The sequence below is a fragment of the Thunnus maccoyii genome, chromosome 2 (genome assembly GCF_910596095.1).
Source record: "Thunnus maccoyii chromosome 2, fThuMac1.1, whole genome shotgun sequence".
Taxonomy (NCBI): domain Eukaryota; kingdom Metazoa; phylum Chordata; class Actinopteri; order Scombriformes; family Scombridae; genus Thunnus; species Thunnus maccoyii.
Genome location: NC_056534.1, coordinates 10,057,338 through 10,081,015, shown reverse-complemented (window position 1 = coordinate 10,081,015; position 23,678 = coordinate 10,057,338). Strand labels below are relative to the sequence as shown.

At 39.5% G+C, this 23,678-nt stretch overlaps 2 protein-coding genes and 1 long non-coding RNA gene across 13 annotated transcripts in view; 1 reads left to right on the top strand and 2 right to left on the bottom strand.

The window, feature by feature from the left end:
• Positions 1-8,010, bottom strand: part of LOC121885588 (noelin-2-like) — a 35,300-nt gene extending 27,290 nt beyond the window's left edge. Inside the window, exons 1-4 of one of the 6 annotated variants that reach the window (XM_042395200.1) lie at positions 7,902-8,010; positions 6,362-6,773; positions 1,909-2,053; positions 506-598 (exon numbers count right to left, since the gene is read on the bottom strand). In XM_042395200.1, coding sequence (XP_042251134.1) covers positions 506-598; positions 1,909-2,052 — 237 coding nt within the window. In that variant the 5' untranslated portion in view covers position 2,053; positions 6,362-6,773; positions 7,902-8,010. The remainder of the gene's footprint in view (positions 1-505; positions 599-1,908; positions 2,054-6,361; positions 6,774-7,901) is intronic. The other 5 variants (XM_042395218.1, XM_042395208.1, XM_042395227.1 and 2 more) reach the window with 5 other exon arrangements.
• Positions 8,011-10,586: 2,576 nt separating this feature from the next.
• Positions 10,587-23,678, bottom strand: part of LOC121913690 (collagen alpha-1(XI) chain-like) — a 46,016-nt gene continuing 32,924 nt past the window's right edge. For all 6 annotated transcript variants that reach the window (XM_042436446.1, XM_042436456.1, XM_042436464.1 and 3 more), the window contains 25 exons: positions 23,365-23,472; positions 23,211-23,264; positions 23,054-23,107; positions 20,938-21,045; positions 20,773-20,826; positions 20,620-20,673; positions 20,472-20,525; positions 20,327-20,380; positions 20,073-20,180; positions 19,797-19,850; positions 18,025-18,078; positions 17,843-17,896; positions 17,564-17,617; positions 17,372-17,479; positions 17,215-17,268; positions 16,998-17,051; positions 16,806-16,913; positions 14,612-14,665; positions 14,464-14,499; positions 14,290-14,343; positions 13,707-14,025; positions 13,378-13,490; positions 13,095-13,163; positions 11,749-11,982; positions 10,587-11,659 (listed from right to left, as the gene is read on the bottom strand). In XM_042436446.1, coding sequence (XP_042292380.1) covers positions 11,513-11,659; positions 11,749-11,982; positions 13,095-13,163; positions 13,378-13,490; positions 13,707-14,025; positions 14,290-14,343; positions 14,464-14,499; positions 14,612-14,665; positions 16,806-16,913; positions 16,998-17,051; positions 17,215-17,268; positions 17,372-17,479; positions 17,564-17,617; positions 17,843-17,896; positions 18,025-18,078; positions 19,797-19,850; positions 20,073-20,180; positions 20,327-20,380; positions 20,472-20,525; positions 20,620-20,673; positions 20,773-20,826; positions 20,938-21,045; positions 23,054-23,107; positions 23,211-23,264; positions 23,365-23,472 — 2,214 coding nt within the window. In that variant the 3' untranslated portion in view covers positions 10,587-11,512. The remainder of the gene's footprint in view (positions 11,660-11,748; positions 11,983-13,094; positions 13,164-13,377; positions 13,491-13,706; positions 14,026-14,289; positions 14,344-14,463; positions 14,500-14,611; positions 14,666-16,805; positions 16,914-16,997; positions 17,052-17,214; positions 17,269-17,371; positions 17,480-17,563; positions 17,618-17,842; positions 17,897-18,024; positions 18,079-19,796; positions 19,851-20,072; positions 20,181-20,326; positions 20,381-20,471; positions 20,526-20,619; positions 20,674-20,772; positions 20,827-20,937; positions 21,046-23,053; positions 23,108-23,210; positions 23,265-23,364; positions 23,473-23,678) is intronic.
• Positions 20,197-20,931, top strand: LOC121913731. Its single transcript, XR_006100367.1, has 3 exons — positions 20,197-20,293; positions 20,634-20,683; positions 20,815-20,931. It is a non-coding gene; the product is annotated as an uncharacterized LOC121913731 (long non-coding RNA).

Below are 23,678 nucleotides of genomic sequence, written 5' to 3'. Positions count from 1 at the left end.
TAATGGATAAATAGTTGAAACATCCAGTTTCTGCCACGCCAAGTGCAGTTCAGTTTAAAACTGCGGTAGTAGTATGAATGCACACTTGACCAAACCAACCCAAACACTGACAGTTCAATTGTATGAAATGAATATTGTAACAATATACACTTTTAGTTAATCAATAGTGTTAAATAACATCCAGTTTAAAATCGGTTTGAATGAACACATTTGGAACTTGATGGGTGGTGTCAATGAAAGGGAGGAACTGTGTTTGTGAACCACAACTGTGAATAAAATCATACTTATATTCACATGTCATCAAACTGATGCACAATGTAACAGCTTCAGAACTGTGAGATTTTCATTCTATTAACTGTCAATCATCTCCTGAAATAGCAACACTGCATCTTTGACTACTCCATCTGTCCTCAGCTAGTTCTTGTGTGTGTGTGTGTGTGTGTGTCTCTGTGTGTGTGTGTGTGTGTGTGAGTGCGCCTGTTGTTGTGTGTAGGCGTCTACTTGCATGAGACTGCATGCACTTTGCTGAACTTGCAAAGTATTGCCACACAGCAGCTGTGAGTTGCCTCTCGAGCCAGAAAGCTAAATCATGCAAAGCCTGAGAAGGGACAAATACAAAAGCATTCACTCACACACCTATAGACCCTAGACCTGAGCAATTAATAGAAATTTTATTGAAATTGCAGTATGGCCTACTACAATTTTGAAATTGCAGGGGGCACAATCTCTGTTCAAGTCAAAATACCAATTTAAATTAAATATCGTCATGTTGTAGCGATGTCCTGACCTACACATTATATTCTACAGACTTAAGAAAACATCTTTGTTTGGTACAGATCTCAAATCAAAATCACACCATTTTAAAATGTTTTTCAATGAAAATGAGAATAATGACGTAAAAAGGATCATTCCCTCTAATATTGCAAATCATATCGCAATTGCAATATCAGTCTAAATAATCGCACTTAGATATTTTTTCAAAATCGTTCAGCCCTAATACACACACATGCTCACACACACATATATATACAGAGTTAAGAGACCTGTGTGTGTATTGGTCCAGCTTCTACATGTCTAGGGTTGCCAGGGTGTTGCTAGGGCAACAAATCGCTGGCTGTCCCATGGGTGAGTCAGCCTTCCCCAGGAGAAATATCACCCCAGTAAGTCAGAGAGAGAGCAATCCTATTACCCCTGGATGTGTGTGTGTGTGTGTGTGGGTATATACTATACATGTGTACTCTATGACTCATATTAACAGAAACAGTTATTTATTTATTTATTAGTACTATTTATTCTTCACATTAGCAACACACTGCTTTTTTTTCCAGCTTTGTTCTAAATCTGTTCCTCTGTGCATCTTTTCTTTTCTGTGCCTTCTGTGCTTTTCTGCACCAGTGAACAGATCAAATATCTGCTGCATGTAGGCTAAATGTTCCTCAATGTGTTGATCCCTAAATTTGACTCTTTTTCCTTCTAATTCTCGATCTTCTGTGCGTTTTCTTGCAACCACAAGCAGCAAATTTCTCAATATCAAATGCATTGCATGTCACATTAGAGAGATTATTCGATATGCACTGAGAGTGGGTGTTGATGTGTGCAAAACAGCTGACAGAAGCATGTGAGGGAACATTAAAAGAATAACTTCAGATGCGGGTTGCCAAAAAATCTGTGCTATTTAACTCACTGACTACAGATTTTAAAGAGTGTGAAAGATGAACTTCTGATGACAAAAAATATCTCCAAAACACATTTGTTCCATTTGTTTTGAAAATAAATAAATTATATACACACATATATATATATATATATATATATATATATATATATATATATGCGTGTGTGTGTGTGTGTGTGTGTGTGTGTGTGTGTGTGTGTGTGTGTTTGTATATATATATACAGAATACATACACTGACGATCCGCTCATGTGTGCCGTCAGGGGAGATTACGGTTCCATTGAGTCCAACCAGGGATGGCAGAGTCTGGGACATCCAGTTAGTTACCATAGCCATAGTGCTGAGCACCGCGCCAATCTTTAACATGGGAACACTCATCCTGACACACACACATTCAGACACCACACACACACAAACAGAAACTGTGCCTGGCTCTCTCACACACAGTTCAAACTGTTGACAGCGGTCATGCTAAAAACGGCAGGTAGACAACATGATGCTACAGGTAAAACGTTGTATACAGTACATGCTCAACAGTTTTTCAGCTCAAAAATCCAAAATTCAGCGTTTTCTGATAAAAACCACAGCTTGGGTCGTCCCACTGCTGAAGTCTCTGCTCCTACACTGCCACAGGTTAAAGGATAAATCCTGGAGCACAAGACACTCCAGATGCCTCCATGTGAAGAGTCCAAACATCCAAAGCACAGCTCAGTCTGCAGGAGATGCTCCTGGAAACAGCTGGGTAGGTCCTTCTGAGCTGGAGCCTATGTGTGTGTGTGTGTGTGTGTCCTGGACTCCCTCCTCCGCCTGGCAGTAAGACGCTGAGGCTGAGCCAGAGCTGCTCTCTTATTTATCCACTAACTCTCTGGCGCTTCCTCCCTCTACCCTCCCTCTCTCTTTCTCCCTCTCTCAGACACACTCCTCCATCTCTCCCTCTCACTCATGCTCTCATCTATTCTCTCAACTTCTTAATAAAATGTGCACACTCTCCTCTTGAAAATATTTGCTTAAATGAACAAGCGGATAACATGAAATATGAAGTAATATCACAAAATCCCACACAACATTTATCCTGTTTTCTTGCTGTTACTCCTTTCCTCCTCATTTCCTTTCATCTAATTTTCCGTTTCACCTTCATTGCAGTCAGCCCCTCCCTTTCTTTTCCTCCCTGTCCATTTTTCCCTTCCTTTCTTTGATATTGATTACATGCAAACGCCTACATGAAAGCACAATGCTGTGGATTGACCTGTCCCTGGTCTGTGTGTAGTTGTGCTTTACGCACATTGCAAATTGATGTAACACTGCCACCATGTGGCTCCCACCATCAAACTCTTCAAAGTCTGCAAGCTGTTTCACACTAAATTTGATCAAAACTTGAGAGGAAGATGCTTTATTTGATCTGCAGCTGCAGTGTTTCCATGGAAGCAACACACTCCCAAAATAAAATAAAGACAGTGTTGACAGTTTTGAGAGGAATGTGTTTATGTTCCCAGAAAAATAAATTAAAATATTTTCTACCTGACAGAAAACTAGTTAGGAAGTATTTTGATAATCAGTTAATGTTCAACCATTCTCTGGTTCCAGCCTCTCAGTTGTGAGGATTTGCTGCTCTTCTTTAATGAATATCTTTGGGTTTTATTGGGTGTTATTTGGACAAAGCAAAACATTTGATGACATCAATTGATCATGAAAAAATTGTTATTTGCAGCCCTAATAAATTATATTAAACAATTTTTAAAAATTGGGCTGCTGTGTAACTATAACATTGTTTCGGTTCCCACAGACCTGCTGTATATGCAAATATATTATAATATATAATATAATATATAATCATAGTTTTTAAAAAATCAGTCAATTTCTTTTCCATTGAATATTTCTTCTTCTTACCTCATTAAAACAGAATATGTTCAGTTTTCAATCAATCAATTTTTATTATATAGCACCAAATCACAACTAAAGTCATCTCAGGGCACTTTTCACATAGAGCAGGTCGAGACCGTACTCTTTAATTTACAGAGACCCAACAATTCCCCCATGAGCAGCACTTGGCGACAGCAGTAAGGAAAAACTCCCCTTTAACGGATAGAAACCTCAAGCAGAACCCGGCTCTTGGTGGGCGGCCATCTGCTTTGACCGGTTGGGTTGAGAGAGAGAAAGATAGAGGGGGGAGGGAGAGGGGGAGGGGGGGGGGGGGGTGGAGGGGACAGACGGACAGAATAACAACAATCATAACAATAACAATAACAGCAGCAATAGCAGTAGCAATAGCCAGGGAGGGATGCCAACAGGACTTGCCCTTCCTTTTGCCACAAACTGAGCTTGTACTTTTGATGAAGGTGACAAAGTAATTAAATGTGCTAAAAGCATTGCTATAGAACTGCAGCAATTAGTCAAAATTAGTCGCCAGAATCAATTAATCGTCAACAATTTACATAATTGAATCACCATTATAAGGACTAGTGTGCAGGATTTAGTGGAATTCTGGGTGAGGTTGTAGATTGCAACCAACTGAATAACCCTCGTCTCATCCTCCCCTTCCAAGCGTGTAGGAGAACCTACTAATTAAAATATATGAACATTATATTCCATTTCTGCAAATAGAGCCCCCTAAATCTTACACACTGGTTCTTTCAGCTTTTTTAAAGCAAAAATGTCCAATATTCAGTGGGTCCAGCTTCTGAAATGTGATTATTTGCTTGTTTTCTTAGTCTTCCATGACAGTAAACTGGTTGTTTTGGTTTTTGACTGTTGGTCAGAAAAACCAAGACATTTGAGGACATTAATTTGGACTCTGGGAGCTTGTAATAGACTTTTTGACTATTCACTGATATTTTATAGAGCAAATGATGAACCAATTAATTAAGCAAATAGTTGGCAGTGTGAGGTCCCTCTCTTTGCCTTCTGCTTGTGAGACTGGTTTGGCTTCCTGGCTTAGGAGCCGATAGGCAGTGTTGGAGAGGAATGTACCCAGGTGTAGGTAATATCAGGAAACTACCTACACCTGGGTAGTTTAGGCTTCAGCCAACTTAAGTGGCTTCCTTTCCAACCTTTTTCTCTTCTCTTCCTCCCAGGCCTCCACCAGCCATCTGGGTTAGGGTTTTGTGTTCTCTTTGCACGCATCACACACTACACTGCAGTCATTACTAACCTGGCTGACTAAGATTATTATTATAATATAATTTTATCTTAAGTTGACAATAATTGTCATTTTAGAAGCTTATGTGTGATTCCTGTTTTTATCACTGACTCTAAGCCAGTTCATTAAGTGATAATAAATGTACAATATGTAGTGACATTACTTATGTTTGGGATCAAGCTGACCGTTTTTAGGGAGGGGTAGTGCTGTGTAAAAAGTAATGTCAACACCAGTCACAGATATTGAGCATATGAAAATCACTTATATTTAACTGTGTTTTACAGCTGGGGTCTCATGAGACCCAGAACAGAAGTAATGAGTCATTTTCCACATCAGACTTGTGAAACATGTCATCAGGTCAAAATAATGTTCGTAAGCAGTTCTCCTACAATTAGGGAAAATAGTATCAAGCTTATAAAAAGTATGTTAAGTACAGTTTTTGAGCCGTTAAAGAAGGCCCTGGGTGTCCATGACCCAAAACAGAACATTAATTGCTGTGGCAAGATGAACAACTACAAAAGAACATGCCTGTTCTCTGCTTTACGCCTGAAGCGATTATGTGTCGACAATTTAACTAGCCAGTACTAAATGTTTTATTGTGCCTTTGTTCTCATCAGCGGTTACATGCACATGCCTTCTTGTTTCAGTAAAGAGCCCCCAGGATACACATGGATTATACATAAAACGCCCCTCAGCGAGTACGTTGAACTAACATGAATATTTCAATCAGCAGCACTTAGGGATAACACAGTCATCCAGAGATGGAGGGGCACAATAGAGGCGACATGACAACCTAGCTGTGTGAAACACCTTCAGGATATTTATGGTCACTAATTCAGGTAGTACCCTTTCTGTATTTCTATTTAAAATATATAATAATGATAATAAAAATAAGAAGAAGAAGAAGACATTTTTAGAGAGCAAAACAGCAAAGCAAAGTTGTAAAATACACCATAGAACATAACTAAAAGAAAATAATCAACCATAACAATAAGCCATAAGAAGGCGCAGTAAAACCAACAATAAAAAACAAAAATGATGGTGATTTCTCTAAACACAGTTAAGAGGAACTGGAGGGAAGACTCTGAAGATGTCGGTCTGAAATATTATCTAGTCCTTTCTATGCTGTGGATCCATGAAGCATTTAATTTCTTTAGACATGCTGTAGGAGAGGCTCATATTTTCACCCTGGAAAGCCAAATTTCTATTTACTTTCCAGGGTGACAGTAAATGGAAATTTTAAACAAGACATGTTTTTTGAGAGATACAAATATCTTGCCCATGCAACAAAAAGGCATGCCTTAAATAAGAGAGAAGCTTTTTCTATGCTTTGAATTCCAGCACAGTTTAAAAATTGTCATCTGACAGAGAGCACTTTATCTCTCCATAGGGTAAGATTACAAATTAGTCTCCAAGAACTTTTTCCCTGGACATATGATGTAAAGTTGGACAACTGCAATCATTTTGGGAGGTCTGACATCAACAAGAGTCACACTCCATGCCTCAAGACAGGGATAAAGAGTTGGAGGTAGGGGCACAGTGTCTTCTTACCTTACATGAGCAGACAGTGAACAGCAGCTGGAGGAGCCAAAGGGCTTCAGGTGGACCCATCACCATCCTTCTCTCGCCTTCAGGTCTCCCTGATCTTTACCCAGGTTTGGCTCACACCAGGCATAAAAAATGAAGCACACACTTTGACCCCACAGAGCACTTCAGAGAGACTCCAGCGTCTACTTCAGGTACCACTGGGGCTGCACCCCTCCCTTGCTTAGCCTTGGGGTTATGGACTACTGTAGTGCCTGGGCTGAAGTGACTGAATCCCCTCTGGCTGTGGAGGAACACAGTCCTGTTGTTGGATGCATGCTGAGGAGAGTCACTCTGGCGCTGACTGAAAGGACAACTGTCTCGGAGAAGGTGAAAGATGGGGCGTAGGGGAGGAGGAGTTTCCAAAAAGGATGATTATCTGTTACGTCAACACAGGCAGTGGATATACAGTTAGTTAATGGGTGTGTACATGCATTTGTGAGTGACAGATTACATGTGAGGTAGTACTGTTGGTTTTGGCCTCATGAAGCTACACTATAGAACTAGTGTGGAAATAGATTATTGAAGAAGAAGTTTTAACAGTTTTGTTTAGAGTTCAGTGTTATACAGTGTAACAATAGGGCTTACTTATAATTTTTTGGAGCTGAAACAATCTGTCGATTAATCGTTTAGTTGACTGACAGACAATAAATTGGCAACTACTTTAATAATCAATAATGTAAGTAATTTTTAAGGCAAAAATATCAAACATTCCCTAGTTCCACCGTCTATTTTATATTGTTTTCAATTATTTTTAGGTTTTGGACTGTTAACTTAAATTTTAAGAAATCGTATTGTATTTTTCACGATTTTTTTAACGACTAATCAATTAATCAAGTGAATAATTGTCTGATAAAACAACAATGGAAATAATCTTTAGTTGCAGTCTGATGGTTGTGCCTTCGTAAGCTGCTGGGCAATAACATTAAATCATTATATATTTAATGCAATATTTATTGTCTTTCAGTGGCATTATATCTTAATGATATGATTGTTGTGATATTGTTGTTGTTTTTTTATTTCAGAAGTCAAAATTTGTAATTTCAAGCACATTGTAGCAACAAAATTTGAAATGTTGAAAAATCTAACAAAATTGAAAACTGCCTCCAAAAAAAAAAAAAATTACAATAAGTGGACCTTATGCTAAGTTTTTTTGACAAAATAATTCAATATTGTTTTACACATGTTAAGAGTTTTGTCTGAAGTAAAGCTTGTCTGAACCCAACTCATCACACAGAACATCAGTTTGATTATTTTACATGACTTTTTAATACATTTAACATGCATGATATCATTATCAGGAAAAACATTGCTAAATATATTATTATCAATATTACAATATTAGTTGCAACCATATTGTTTTGTCTTAAATCCCTGTAACATAAGATGTGCATTAAGCTAATGCCAGCACCAGCATCTTAGGAGAGGACACTAACTTTCCCAGTAAACTAGTGAACATGCAGATCTTTCACATGTAACATTTAACATGTTTAAGTGAATTTTTTACCTACTGGTTGAAGTCAGGGAACCGCCAAGGTTATTCTTTCATCCTTTAAAGACTAGAAGTTTATGCTGCACTGTTCCCATCAAATTGACCGTTAGCTATGCCACGCCCCTTAGTTACTGTTGCTAGGCTTGCCAGGCTCATATGCAGTTAAAAATGATAATGGGTAGTTTTACCGTTAAAATTTTGTTTATAATTTTTAAAATTATGAGTCCTTAATTTTAGACAGGGGTATACAAATAGATGCTAATCATTTCTAGCTAGCCACTGTTAATTTGTTGGCTAAAGTGACAATTTTATTAGCTGTAGGTTAGCTTAAGACAGGGATTAGAGTGATGCTTTATTGTTTGTATTTTCAAATAGTATGCTTCACTTTTAACACTAGAAGAGCAAAAGCTTTTAGTATGAGGAGGACTAATATAACTACCTTTCATTTTTATATTTTCCCTGTGGGGATTGTCTTCTATTTTTCATACATAGACTGAAAAGGATAAAATTGAGTACTGCTGCAACAATTAATTGATTAGTTGCCAATTATTAACTATTTTGATAATTGATTAATAGTTTTGAATCATTTTTTACAAAAGAAATGTCCAAAAGCCTCTCAAATGTGAACATTTTCTTGTTTCTTTAGTCATCTGTGACAGTAAACTGAATATCTGAGTTGTGGACAAAACAAGACATTGAAGACGTCACCTGGGCTTTGAGAAACCGTGATCGTCTTTTTCGCCATTTTCTGACATTTTATGGACCAAACAACTGATCGATTGATCGAGAAAATAATCAAAAGATTAATTGATAATGAAAATAATTGTTAGTTGTTGCTCTAAAACTGAGTGATGTAGAACTTCCTCATGAAAGGTATAAGGTTAGCTGAAAGAGTAAAAATATGCTTGCTCCCACTCTGGGTGTAGTTAAAAATGATGGGACTGACTTTCATGTCATTCTATCTATATTTCATGGCTGAAAATTAGCGGCTAAACAATCCAGGATCAGCTGTGTTCATCTGCTCCCCCTCATTAAAGTTTTAGTATCATTGGAAATGTCCCTGTTAGATGTACTGCAGATGTCACGGCAGACAGCAGAACAGAGAGAGAGAGAGATATAAGGGTCACCAAATAGGGTGAATGAAGGAAGAGTGAGGCAGGGAGAGAGAAGTATTAATGATGTATGCTCAAGCTGCAGCGCACAATGAATACAGAATACTTGCACACTTCACACACACACACACACACACACACACAAACACACACACACAGCCCCATACAATTCTACTTTGTGGAAACTAATGACAAACCTGGCTTCATGCCAACCAAAAGTCAGTCCTTTGCCCAAAATCTGGAGATCCTCTTTGACTCAATTTTTTTTTTTAATAATACCAATATCAAAAAGATCTCTGGTGCTGGTGACCTGGAAAAAAAGTTATTCATAGCTTAAATTAAACCTATCCTGACAATTTTAACTCCCCATATTGTACAAAAGCACTTTGGAGTTGGTTCAAAAAAGCAGTTGCTGGGCTTTTAGCTGAAAGTAAGAGCACATTGCAACCATTTTTTATCATCCCGCCACTGGCTTCCAGATGCTTTAAAAATATCATTTAAGATTAACTGATCAATTACAAGGCATTAAATGGATTGGCCCTAACCTTTTCCTGACCTTCAAGGATAAGGGTGCTTAAGAAGCCATCTGGTGCGGTCATATATCACTCTACTTACATCTTTTAAAAAATGCTTTTAATTGACATGCATTAATATGTGGTCATCAATCACCCTGTAACCATGTTAAGAATAGTGTAATTTAAATATTTGTAAAAACAGATCAAAGTGCAGACCTAACAAGACTAGAGTCTAGTGCCATACCAGCTCTGTGAGGCTGTAATGCGCAAAGTGGTGCTTTGAGGAAAATGCTAATGCCAGCATACTTACATGCTCACAATGACAACAAGAATCACCATCTTCGTTTAGCGTGTGTAGGGTTACAACTAACAGTTATTTTCATTATGGATTAATCTGCTCATCTTTTGTTAACATGGATATAAAATGTTAGAAAATAGACAAAATGTCTGATATGATTTCCCAGATTCTTCAGATGTCTTGTTTTGTCTGACCAACAGTCCAAACTCCAAAGCTAATCATTTTTACACAGAAAAGCATTACATTGTCACATTTGAAAAACTGAAACCAGGACATTTTTGGCATTTTTGTTAAAAAAAAACCAAACAAACAAACAGATTCTTCGATTATCAAAATTACATATTTGATGGTGCTAGATGAAAAGTCAAGGAATCACCGGAGTCAGTAGGATTCATCCTCTGAGGGGCATGAATGTTTCAGTCTAGTTGATGTTGAGATATTTCATTGGGTAAGTGATATTTAGACTTGCTGGTGGTGCTAGATAAAAAGTCAGGGTATCACGAAAGTCATCAGGATTCATCCTCTGGACACCTTTGATACCTGTACCAATGGAATTCCAATTTCATGGAAATACAGCCAAGATATTGAGACATTTCACTAAAAAACAAAGTCAGTCTCATGGTGGCGCTAGAGAAAAAGTCAGGGGAATACAGTATGTAGAATCAGTGAGCTTCATCCTCTGGGGACACTGAAAATTTGAACCATATTTCATGGCAGTCCATCCAATAATGGTTAAGATATTTCAGTCTGTGCAAAATGGTGGACCGAGTGAGCGAACGACCAACATTCCCATCCAAACAGCGAAAGAAAGCTAATAAATAGAGCACACTCCCTGGGTGGAGAGCGTTAGCAGCTGTGTCTGTCTGCTCCTCAAACCTCTTTGTTGGCTTTGCTCAACAAATGCATTCAATAAAACTAAATCTCATCATATTAACTTAAATGTACATTATGTACTTTTATTAAAATATGTTACTCAGTCACTTGCCAATACAAATATGCATAGAAAGACCTTGAGGCAATCACATACCACAGTTTGGTTTATGTTGAAAAAATATAAAACACAGCTTCACAATATAAAAAAAATGCACTGCCCCAGTTCCCTTTTACAAAGAAATGCACTCTGCAAGGAGCTACATAATAGCACCGTGATGAATTACACTCCAATATACATCACATAACAGATAATTATAACAACAAAATGACAACAACAAACAAAAAAGTTAACAACACAACAAAATGAGGTTTGATGATAACACAGAACAACATGTTGCTGAAATATGGTGTATTTCTTAAGATGATTCACTTGTGTGTGATTATGTAAAAATGTGAACTAAGTGCATAGATCAACAAATGTGTAACCAGACATGGATGCTACCACTCACTCCTTCAAAGAGGAATGACAGAAAAAAAACAAACATGTGTAACTGAGGATATGGTTGACAGTCAATACATTTATGCACTGCTCTTGAAAACACAGTATGTGTGTCAGTGGTGAGAGGTGAATGTACGAGACAGTCTGAGTGAATCAATGTGTGTATGAAAGAATCAATGTTTAGATGAAGGAACACTGTTGTAGGTAAATCGACTTATAAATATGTGGCACCAGGTAAGTCTTGAATGTAGTTTTCTCCCTGCATGTAAAAAGTGTCCGTGGCTCTTTTTCCTATTAAATTACTCCTGTTGTTGGCTCCCATGGTTTGATTAACCGTTGTAGCAGACCGGGCCAACTTGGAAACCAAATTTCTGGTTCCCCTTTCCAAAATCGGATACAGCCACATCGATGATGGGGAGCGTGGTGGACAGCGGAGCATCAAACTCCAACACCGTCCTCTCCTGCCCTGAGCGTGTCTACAGCAGAGAAACACAATTGAACAATCAAAAAAGACAAACAAAGGCGTGTGTATGTTCACACTCAGACATATATCCGTGTCACTCACCTGACACCCGTCGTACAGTGCACTAATGTAATGTGTGTTCTCGTGTGTCAGCTCCTCCCCGTTGCTGCCTCTGAAGCGCAGCGCGTGTTCGTGGCTGAATGTGGCAGCGTGCAGCCAGGCAGCGGAGTTGAGGCAGTGGTAGGTGAAGGTCTGCTTGGCTGTCGCGCTCAGCAGCTTCAGGAAGGTCAGCTGGACAATGTGGATTGGAACGCCGTCCGACCCAGAGTAGGAAAACTGGAGGGGAACACAAACATACACAATAGTATAATGTCAAGTCCAAATTCAGTAAACAAGATTAAAAAAGTAAAAAAAGATATTTATTTATATTAAAACATGCAAGATTCAATCGGCCCCACTGACTACAAATAATGGTAAACAGAGGAAAAATCTCCCACAATTGCAACAAGGGTTTCAATGTAGCCCAGAATGGACCAGCACCTTTCTTCCTTCAGGCTTTGCTGGAGCAACACCCTTCCAATCTAACCTTGCCTGGAGCGTCTTTATAACACGTTTCCTGTTCTGGAGGCACCTGCCAACCCTTTGTTTTGTTGTTTTGTTTTACATAATAAGTAGTACTTATTATTATTTTAATTTGTGTCCCTCAGCTAACCAGTAACACTTCTTTCTCTCTCTTTAAAAAAATCTATTTATTTAGCAGTGGAGCAACAAGGATGAGGACCCCGACCCGCTTCCTACTCTTACATCACCTGTGTGTCCCGCGTTCTTCATTAAGTACTGTATGGCTTTCACGTGGATCTCAAATTTTGCAAATTTCACAAAAGTCTCACAAATGTTTGTCGCTTGTTAACTACAGATAAATTTGTGAGTCTGAAGAAGTAAGGTGTTTCTTTTGACTAGTTAAACGTGTCCAAATTAACTTGAGAGGAGATCATCTCATGTTGCAAGTCGCTGCTTGTATTTTGCAAATTTGGTGAAACGAGCCTCTGTTCTACAACAGGGGGAGGTCTGTCTTTCCCAATATGGAAATCTGCATGAGGAAATTAGCTGAGGCTTGTGAGTAAATCAGAAAACGAGTCCCTGTAGCGGCTCCTGTACATCATCACTGACATGATCTGATTGCCACCAAATGTCTGTCTAGGTCTGTCATAATCATAAAAACTGAACAGCACTTTAAAAAACTCTGGATAGAAGCATCTGCCAAATGTTGTAAATGCTGCTTTGAAAACTCACACCATAAAGTGAAGAGCGCTTTTTTGATAATTCTGCTCCTAATAGATAATTAAACTCCTAACTGTAATTAAGTTTTTTCACATATTAAGTCCTTTTTCATGTAGTATCAGTATTCTATAAAAACACACTTACACACACTGAGAATCACACTATACCTGTTTTCCTTTCCTGAATTTACTGTACCAGGTGCCAGATTTTTCCCCTTTCCAGGCTGCTAGCTTCACCTGATGGCAAACAAACATGAATATCAGTGACACATTCATTGAATCAACACAAAGACGATGATTAAATAATGTTTAGTCTCTTTCTGAGAAATCATTGTAGCTTTTGGCAAAGGCTCCTGTTGGATTTGAACAGTTTATCAGATGGTCAACAATTGTGTGTGTATCTGTGTGTACGTGTGTGTAAGTGTGTGTGTGTGTGGGCACGTATACTAACCGACTGGAACTTCTTGTCAGGGGACAGACACGTCTCTCCCTGTGCTGTGAAGTTACAAAACACCTTGAAGGAGTCTCTATGGCAACCCTGGTTGGGATCTATCCAATATTCACCTAGAGAGAGAGAGAGAAAGGAGAGGAGGGCAGAAGGGTCAAAAAACTCAAGGTTAAAAACACAGTCGACACCAAACACAACATACAAAGAAAAATCAAACAGATGCAGATATTAAAAGGAGAAGCAGACAGCTGGGAAGAGAGAGACGGGGAGAAAAAATGAATAATGCAGGCAGACAGCTAACAGATGGCCAGAGTCACAAGCTGATAAAGTACCGTTGGGGAGCTCTGGGTGGAGGAGCCAGAGCTCCTTGCAGGTGCGGGCGGGGCTGTGGTATGTTCCAAGCGGGTTACGCAGACCCTCCACCTCTACTTTCATAGAGGACAGAGATGCAAACACCTCCTCCATGCCTTGGCCCTCTTTCTCCTTCATCCATCCGTCCTGCTCCGCCTGATCTCCCTGCATCCATTCCTCCTCTCCTCCATCTATCGCCTCCTCCTCCTCTTCTTCAAGTGCAGCACCATCCACCAAGTTGTGGTTTCTCCTTCTTCGTCCTCGCTCTGGCAGAGGGGACATCCCAACCGCTGCCGATCCCTGAGGAAAGGAGAGGAAAGTAGAGGAGAGGAGAGGAGAGGAGAGGAGAGGAGAGGAGAGGAGAGGAGAGGAGAGGAGAGGAGAGGAGAGGAGGAAAAAAAGTGAAGGGAAGGAAGAGCAGACAGATACAGGTGGTTGAAAAGGTGAGAAAGGGAGAGGTGAAGTCAAACCGACAAAACAAAGAAGATGATGTTACAGCTTTTAGAGAGTAAATAGTGATTGTATAGCGGTTGAATATTTTATATTTCTGTATGCAGAACTCACTGGTGGTCCTGGAGGTCCTGCAGGTCCAATGTCTCCTCTGGGACCAATTGGACCCTACATACAAACAGACAGAGAGCAAGATGATCAGTTAAGAGTTGTAGTGGAGAGGTATGCAGCTCCAATGTGATAGCACTGCATGATTCAAATCAATAAAACAGTGAACATCACAGTTACCTGGTTTCCTTTAGAACCCTTTGAACCCATAGCACCCTGTGAGAGAGGAAACAGAGAGAGGATGAAAGATGTCCAAGTAATCTTCATGTTAACAGTGGTGTCATGTGTTTGTTGTACATCTAATACGAGGACTATCCTTTATACTTACAGATAGACCGGTGGGGCCAGGGGGGCCGGAAGGACCTGCTGGGCCAACTGGACCCTGATATTAAACACAAAAGACACAAAACTGTCAGATGAAGAGAATATCTGCTGGAAGTAACAAGGCATTAGTTGTTGGAATGAGATGGTGAAGATATGATGATGACAGCATTATTCAATATTTTCTTAATATCAACAGATGACCAAGAGCAAAACAAACAATATGTGTGTTAATGCGTCTCTCAAAACTTTCCAACTTCTTTTCCCTGCAAGTGGCATTCAGCCCCAACACCTAAGGCAATACATGTTGGAAAGATAAATTTATTGTTGTTTTCAACCGTTTCATGGGATTTTATGACAGAAAATAAGGAATACTGCCAACCTTATCCTTTAAAGATGTGCATGCATGGTTTTAATTAACCTGCAAGACCCCCCCCCCAAAAAAACAACAATCTACCACTTGTACATTATGCATAATGTGCACATGTCTCAAAGTTATTGTAACTTTTTGCAAAGTATCTGAAGCCTTTGATTGGATGATACTAAGGTGGGATCATTCCCAATTTATTTAATCTCAGGAGCCTTATGATGGAATACTTGGCACCATGTTTATCGCGTGTCAAGCTGCTGTGCTTGTTTTTATTAACTTATTGATCTGAAATATGTTGAAATATGCATTATATAAACACAAAGTTTCGGTATGCTCTATTAATTATTACTTATTACCTTAATAAAGTCTAATTACAATCTACATGTCAGCATCTGTAAAAGCTTTAACAAATTGTCAGCTGTCTGTTAGCTAAACCTTGCTGGTCAGTTAGCCCAGCCGCCTGCATATACTGTAGTCAGAGCTGGAAGAGCCTCTTATAACACCCCCTATACGAGGACTGAGGGATCAGAACTGACACTATGTGTAGATATTGTCCATCCCAAAGAAGATAACATTAGGTCTGGAAACAGCTAAATGATATCAAACATGTTAATTATAAGGTTCTATGAAATTGAAGACATAAAGACAAATTGCCTTTTTTAAATTGCTGTAAAATTATTTTATTTTTGCAAGAATTACTGCCCATGAGCCAATTTTGTATTTATGCTCTGTTTACATTAATGTAGTTAAAGTGGCAATCTCGAAGATCTCCGGGGATTTTCATTAAATAAATGTCTGTTAAGTCACTGTCTATCACCGAATAAGGTAAAACAATGGTGATTGAGCCTCTAGCACACTGATGAAAGCCCTTGTATTTGCAGTATTATTAAAGAGTGTGATTATTACAAACCGGGTGTCGGTGGTGACTTTCCTGCCATGCGTTCAAATCAGCGGATCTGATGAAACAAACTCGCTCTTCATTTGCTTGTGTGTGAATTGGCTTATTTTTTTAAAAGCTTACTCTTATTGACTTTTACTCACAAAGCTTTTATTGCATGTACAGTAACTGTCTCTCTTGTGCTGCGCTGTGTGTGCAGCACACACATGGAGGCCTGAGCCCCACCCCTCAGTGCTCCTCAGAGCAGAGGAAAAGAGACAAAGTAGCGCGGCCATAAATGACAACAAAACATAGTAGAGACTCTAACACTGAGCTGAAATGAAACGGGTACACATACATTAGGTAAATAACAAAATAAACAGTCTCTGCTGCGTTTTGCTGTCATTTATGGTCACGCTATATCCTCTCTATACTGCTCTCTTGTGTTTCAGTTCCTGCATACACAGCAGAGCAAAGGACAGTGAACCAGGTGAAGTACTTGAGTTGACAACAACTACACTTTTTACATTACTGTAAGTGCAATAAAAGGTTTGTGAGTAAAAAGCCAATAAGAGTAATTTGTTAACGTTATCCGCGCAAAAGAACGACACACCTGCAATTACCGATTATCGCCATATGGTGTCGCCAAAGAGAGTAAAACAGAGATCTTCAAGATTGCCACTACTGTACGTAAAACATACTGAACCATGACTCTAAAACCACAGTATGTAGCTAACTGTGAACTTTGCATACTGTTACACACCTAACGTAATGACGGAGTCCTCTTAAGCCCCGTGGTTTGATTTTGTGTTTCCATGGTGCATCATATCATATTACCACAGACAACTAATGAGGAAATCTGGGAACAGGTTGCCTACTTTGCCTGGTTGGTTGTGCAGGCTTGTGTGCATGTGTGTGTGTATGTGTGTTTGTGCATGTGTATGTTTTCAGCACCTCATCTCCTTTTGGACCCGGTAGTCCCTGGTTTCCTGGAAGTCCTCTGTCGCCCTTCTCTCCGATGTCTCCTGGTGGCCCTATCAGACCTATCAGACCACCATGACCCTGCACAGGTGTCACAAATAAGATCAAACTCAAAGCTATGTCAACATCAGAGTGAGTGGTTATGTCTGTCTAGTATGAACGCACCTTGTCTCCTTTCTTGCCTGGGTCTCCCTTTAGTCCTGGTATTCCCGGTGGACCCTGAGAAAATGAGGATTATGACGAGGTCAAACATAAATTCAAATGTGGCCAGTGCATAAAAAATCCATCAATTTCCTGCTCTGACAGAGACATAATTTAGAGATATTTATGCATTATGTTATATATATATTATGTAGAACTGATATTTGATGTATCATCTCACCATGGGACCTGGTGGTCCCGTCTGGCCAGGTGGTCCATTTAATCCCTGCTCACCCTAAGAGACAAACACAGAGACAGAATTTACTTTTTAAACTCCATCTTTTCATTTACATTGAACTTCTATCAGGTAATTCTTCATTCTTGCTAAACTGTCTTACTGCAGGGCCTGGGATCCCTCTTAGACCCTGGAGGCCAGGCTTCCCAGGGTGTCCCTGGGCACCTACAGGCCCTGTCTTCCCTATGGGACCCTCCAATCCGGAAGCACCCTGAAATGGAAAGAAAAGAGTGTGACCTTCAGAAGCTGTGAGCTTTCAGAAGTTATTATTCAAAGAGTTGTTTCTAACTCTCACCTTTGCGCCTTTCAGGCCAGCCTTTCCTTCCTTCCCCGCTTTCCCCAAGTGGCCCTGAAGAACAGCATTTTAAAACATTTCAACCCAAATCTGTCATACAGATGCACTGATGCATAAACACACAATGTGAGAATCCACTGAAAAAACACCCCTACTTCATCCTAACAAGGGATGAGGTCTCAATATTGTTGTTAATTAAACAGGAATTATAAAATTCAGATTCTGAGTGCATCATAGCAACATGCAGGGACTGACACATGTACATAATAACACACATACCCTTCGCCCAGGAGCACCAGATGGTCCTGGTTCCCCTGCTGCTCCTGGTGGTCCCTAAAAATATCAAGCAACTGATTAAATTGTGAGCCAAGAATTATGATGAGAGCATCTTTAATGTTGAGTTTTATCAACGTCATTGGTGTCACAGTGTATGATGTGTGATGTAGAAGAGAGGAACTCACAGAGTTTCCAGGCTCTCCTGCATCTCCTTTAGACCCGGGCAGACCATCCACACCCTGATGATGAGGAGAGAAAAAATGGTGGGCAAAGGAAAACTAAACTTCTTTTGTACCAGAAAATAAAGTTGAAGAGGTCTATTAATGATGCATTAAATTTATTAAACATGACATCAACTGGTATTGATATTGATGATTCTGGCCCTAATTTCTTTTATTGCGAAGCGCAGGAAATGTAACATATTTGTCACCAATGTTAGAAAAATACAAAGATTGTTCATCATAAATACATCAACCAAGAAAGAAAAACATAATTTTCTGCACTTTTTCACAATTTTACATATTGCAAAGTAACCGAACAAGAGCTGTTTGATGAGGAGTGGCAGGCGACAGGTTGCACATCTCCAATAACATGACATACCAGATGGTTTGTTACACAGAACCATCTGAGAAGTCGTCCTTAGTAACTATTTGGAAAAGGGCAGGGACTTTAAAAAAATACAATGAACCATCTGTCTATCACAGTCTCACCTTGTGAGGCAGCTTGATTCGCGAGATCAAGAGATCACTTGAGAATCCTCATAGGATGCTGATTGGTCCGAACCACCAGTGGTTCAGACACAAGTGCATAACTTAAAGCCTGACAAGATGGGTTCTTGGTTATCAGATTGCAGTTGCTTATGGCATGACAGAAAAAGGTTGATTATTGACTGACCTCTTTATTAAGTTTGTTTGGCTAAGCTGTAAACAGATACATCAGTTTCTCTTCTGTTGTATTTCGGACAAAATAACTGCTCAAAGAGTGTTTGCCCTCCAGAAATCTGGATTATGTAGTATTAAACCACAGTTGCTGTTACCACTGTAACCACAGCTGTCACCAAATCAACCAGTGATGAAATCTTAAGGACTACAACTTCAAGGTAGAAAATTTGAATTTATAGTAATGTGCAAATGTTGATACAATGAGACAACAAACCCAACATATTACCTTCAAACAACAAAAAACAATCAAAATCCTTGTAGTATAAAATATGTGCAGGATTTAGTGGCATCTAGTGGTGAGGTTGCAGATTGCAACCAACTGAATACCCCTCCCCTCAACCCCTGGTCCTCTCTAAAGCCAGTGTTTGGTTTGTCCATCCTGGGCTACTGTAGAAACATGGCGGCGCAACATGGCGGGCTCTGTGGAAGGGGACCCCTAACTATGTAGATATAAAGGGCTCATTCTAAGGTAACTAAAACGCAACAATTCTTATTTTCATAGGATTATAAGCTAATTAAAACATACTTATGAATATTATATTCCGTTTCTGTCAAGTCTGTTCCGCTAGATGCCACTAAACTCTACACACTGGTCCTTTAACTAAACTTTCCCAAATAGTACCTTCTTAAAACATCCTACTTAAACTCTGAGAGGCAAAGCACCAGCTAATAAATGAGCACAAGAGAATGTTAAATGTCAGGTTCTGTGTATTTATCTTTGATTTATGTAACTGCATATTCCATCTTCACTCCTATCATTGTTTCTAATAAGTCTTCTTTACTAATTTTTGTTTGACTATGTTTATATTACACAGGAAATTGTTCCTGTAAATACAATACAGGTCAAAATAACACAATGCATGACATCCTTAGACCAAGAAAAATCACACACTCTATCTCCTTGATCTCTTTGTTCAGCCTCTCCTCTGGTAAATGGCAAGACATTTCCACAACTGCCAAAGGTATTTGAATTAGAGATGAAAATGATGAAGAAGGTAGTAGAAAGGCACACTTACATTGGGTCCAGCCTCTCCTTGCTGTCCAAGGTCCCCAGTGAGACCTATAGGACCCTGTGGAGAGACAGAGAGAGTGAGCTTGTATAGTCCTGTATTCTAATGTATTTTGAATCATATACTTCTGTACTGTGCGCTACGTAAAAACATGATAAGGTACCACATACTGTATTTCAGTGCATATTGTACAGTATCATATAAATTCATATTGTATTAGAGTGCAGTACAGTATTGAAGAGTATTATGGTTTTTAGTATGAGTGTTTCTGATGCTCCTCACAGAGTTGCCCTTGGCTCCATCCTCCCCTGGGGCGCCCCTAGCTCCTGGAGGACCAGCAGCTCCTGAAGGGCCCGTGTCTCCCTTCTCCCCCTGGTCGCCCTTGTCTCCCTAAAGCAGCAACAGATCAGAGTGAAACATAAAGAACAGTGAGGGAGTGAAGAACAAGAGAAGCTTAAAAATGGAAGATGGTGGGAGCAAGTCTGAGGATATCTTCGATTAAGGTGCGCCCAAAAATAGAAAACAGACAAACTTACTAGCTTTCCTGGAAAACCGACTAATCCAGGGTCACCAGACTCGCCATCCTCCCCCTAAAAGAGAAGGAAATTATGTGTCAGAAGTACAGAAAGAGATAAAATATTTAAGAACACATCTAAAAAGTGTTATTATTGGTTTATTTACCTTCTCACCGACAACACCAGGCTGTCCTATCATCCCTGGTCGACCTGTCTGCCCCTGCGCAGCAAAGAAGAGATCACAGTATTACCTCAGAATATCAAAACAGATGCTCGACTGAATGAGGAGGCATAAATATGTCTGTGGAACTTACCTGTCCCCCAATAGGTCCTTGAGAACCAGTCGGGCCTTGTTGCCCAGGTGGACCCTAAAACCAGGTATGTGATGTAAGACATCAATTTATTAATTTGTGTAACTGAAGGAAAAATGTGATGTAAATAAATCTTTAAACAGGACATGAGCTCACCATTAGTCCCACGTGTCCACTCTCACCCTTTTCTCCTGGTAGGCCGGGCATGCCCTTGGAAAAGTCAACACACATGCGGGATTAGAGGATTAGAGTGTACAACACAATGTTCTCCCTTCCTTTTCACTTCAATGATCTGCAACCTGACCGGTGTCCAAATCTCACCTGTAATCCTATTGGTCCCCTGGCACCCTTGAAGCCACGTAGTCCCTCATCTCCTTTTGGACCGTACATGCCCTGCTGGCCTGGGGGGCCCAGCAATCCATCTGCACCCTACAACACAGTAGAGGAGGATGAAAAGACAAAGAGTGAGAGATTCTTTGTAATTTTAAAATGATTTAAGGTCACATGAAATGATATCTTTACTTAATGGTCTGTTAATTCCTGAGGTTTGTGGGAGCTGACCATGACCATCCCCAGTTCAAGTCCAGCCGCAGACCTTTGTTTACATGTCGTTCTTAATCTCTCTTTACCCTTGTTTCATCCCTCGACTGTCAAATATCTAATAAATTGCCCCAAAAATACTTAAAAAAAGACATTGGGCCTCATGCATGAACCACTTGTACGAACAGATTTGCTCTTAAATTGCAAATTAAATTGCATATTTTTGACAGAAAAAGGTGTCACTCGACACTTTTCTTTCATGTTGTGCACCTGGAGAATTTTATTATGTTGTGGACACCGTCAATTTTGTTGTGCAATGTGATTGGGTAGTGTTACTAACGTCGTCATGGAGATTGTAATTTTTACTGAACTTCCTTATTGATATTTTGGTTTGTAAGTTTAGATAACTTGTAACATCTTTGTTTAATTAGTTTAATTAGTTAGCTAGCTTGCTGAAGCATAAATTGAAAACGATGTGCGACTTTTTAATTTCTGTTGAGCGACACTTATCAAAAGTGTCAAGCGATCAACCACAAATCAGTCTTTAATCTAAATTACTAAAAATAAATAACAAAAATAAACTGTTAACCATATAATCATCATTATGGTTTGATCAATTTGTGAGCTTCACTTTAGCAAAGTGTAATAGTTTAGCTGAAAGTTTATTTATAACAAGTTATTTACAAAAAGTTAGTGCAGTTAAGAGAGTTCGGTGAATCTGACTTGGATCAATTGTATGAGAAAACATCTCAGACAAAGCAAGAGAGAGATTTAGGATTAGAGTACGGACATGTTCTTGCATTAAGCTCACTATAATTTGATATGATGATGCAGAGAAAGGCAATTAAACAATTTGTGATGTCATTTTTGATCAGACTTTTTTGATTAAACCTAGTTGGGAAGCATAAGGTCATATTATACTACTGTCCTGCTGCATCAAGTTGCTTCCTCTCCCATTCATTTCATTTGAATCTCACATAACTGCCAGAGTTGCGTGCCAATGTTTTCCTCTGTTCAACAAATTTGAATATTTCGAAATACTGAGGCACTAGTTCAGTTCAGTTCAGATCTTTATTGCCCCTCGAGGGGAAATTTGATTTGCAGTGGAGGGCAACAACACAAACACATGATACAAGAGGACATGGGACATTAATCACAACAGTTACAGAAAACAACCAAAAAAAAAGTATCTATTCCTTAAAACTATCAAACCACTATGTTTGGAAATCAAGAAGTCATTATTCTAGCAACGTGCCATCACAATATCACCAGACTACAAAAAGCAGCATAACAGTTATACACTGTTTAGAGATTGTGACTATTCTGTTCAATGTTTATTTAATACCCACATGGGAACCATGATTTCACTTCCTTTTTTGGGACTGAGTGCATTTTTGTTGAACAGAAGGCTAATATGACCGAACATTTGGATGTACAGTGTTCCAGGAAGTTACTGTTTTACAGGAAGTTCAAGTACCCATGGGGTCTTTAAATGCATGTATACAAAAGATTACTAATATCCAATGAATTCTAGGTTTTTTTTTTTCATTTTTGGGGTATTTTATGCCTTTAGTTGTGAGCCACTGTAGAGTGATAAGAGGAAATTAGGGGAAAGAGAGAAAGGAATGAAATGTGAACTGCGGATGTTCCTGTTTGCCACGTTAACCCCTAAGCCACCAGTACTTCTCAAAGTTAAAGTTAAGTTAAATTCATTTGTAAGTCCTAGTGCATAATTCAAGACTGTATACTCAAAAAATACATGGCAAGGTAAAAAAACAGAATTTTTACTTTTGGGATTTAGAAGTTTCTCATGATATTTGTGCCATAGTGTGATTTGAGGTCTTTCAGTTCTCAAGACACTGAACAAAAATAAACAGAATACAAAGAGCTGACTCACCGGAAGTCCTGGCTGACCGACAGGCCCTTGAGTGCCAGTTGGACCTGGGGGGCCCTGCAGAGAGAGAAAGAGAGAGAGAGAGATTGAGACATGATCAGAGCTGCTCTGGTTATGGAGCACTGGCCATGTTGATGTACTTCTCCAGCTCCAGACTCACTGCTTCCCCTTTGTCTCCTTTGCTGCCTTTCTGCCCAGGTCCTCCTTGCTCTCCCTGCAGACAAACGCACACAGAGAGGACAAACAATTTATCGCCACAGTACAAATGCCCACTCATACCCAGCCTCTCTGACTCACAGACACACACAGATTACCTTGTCCCCGTCATCTCCTGGAGGTCCCGCAGGGCCCGTAGCCCCAGGCATGCCTCCAGGTCCCTGCTCTCCATCCTGACCTGCAGGTCCAATCGGACCCTTATCTCCCTGGAACACACACACACATTTAACACCTGTCATTGTGCGCAAAACCTACTAACACAAACACAATAAAAATCTAAAGAAAATAACTTTACATGGTTTTCTTTCCATCTGTACTTGCTTTTAATGGAATAATAAAGGGATGTCAATGTATTCTGATGTCACAGAAAATGAATCAAGTCTAATGGAAAGCAGACAAACTGCCAAGAAAC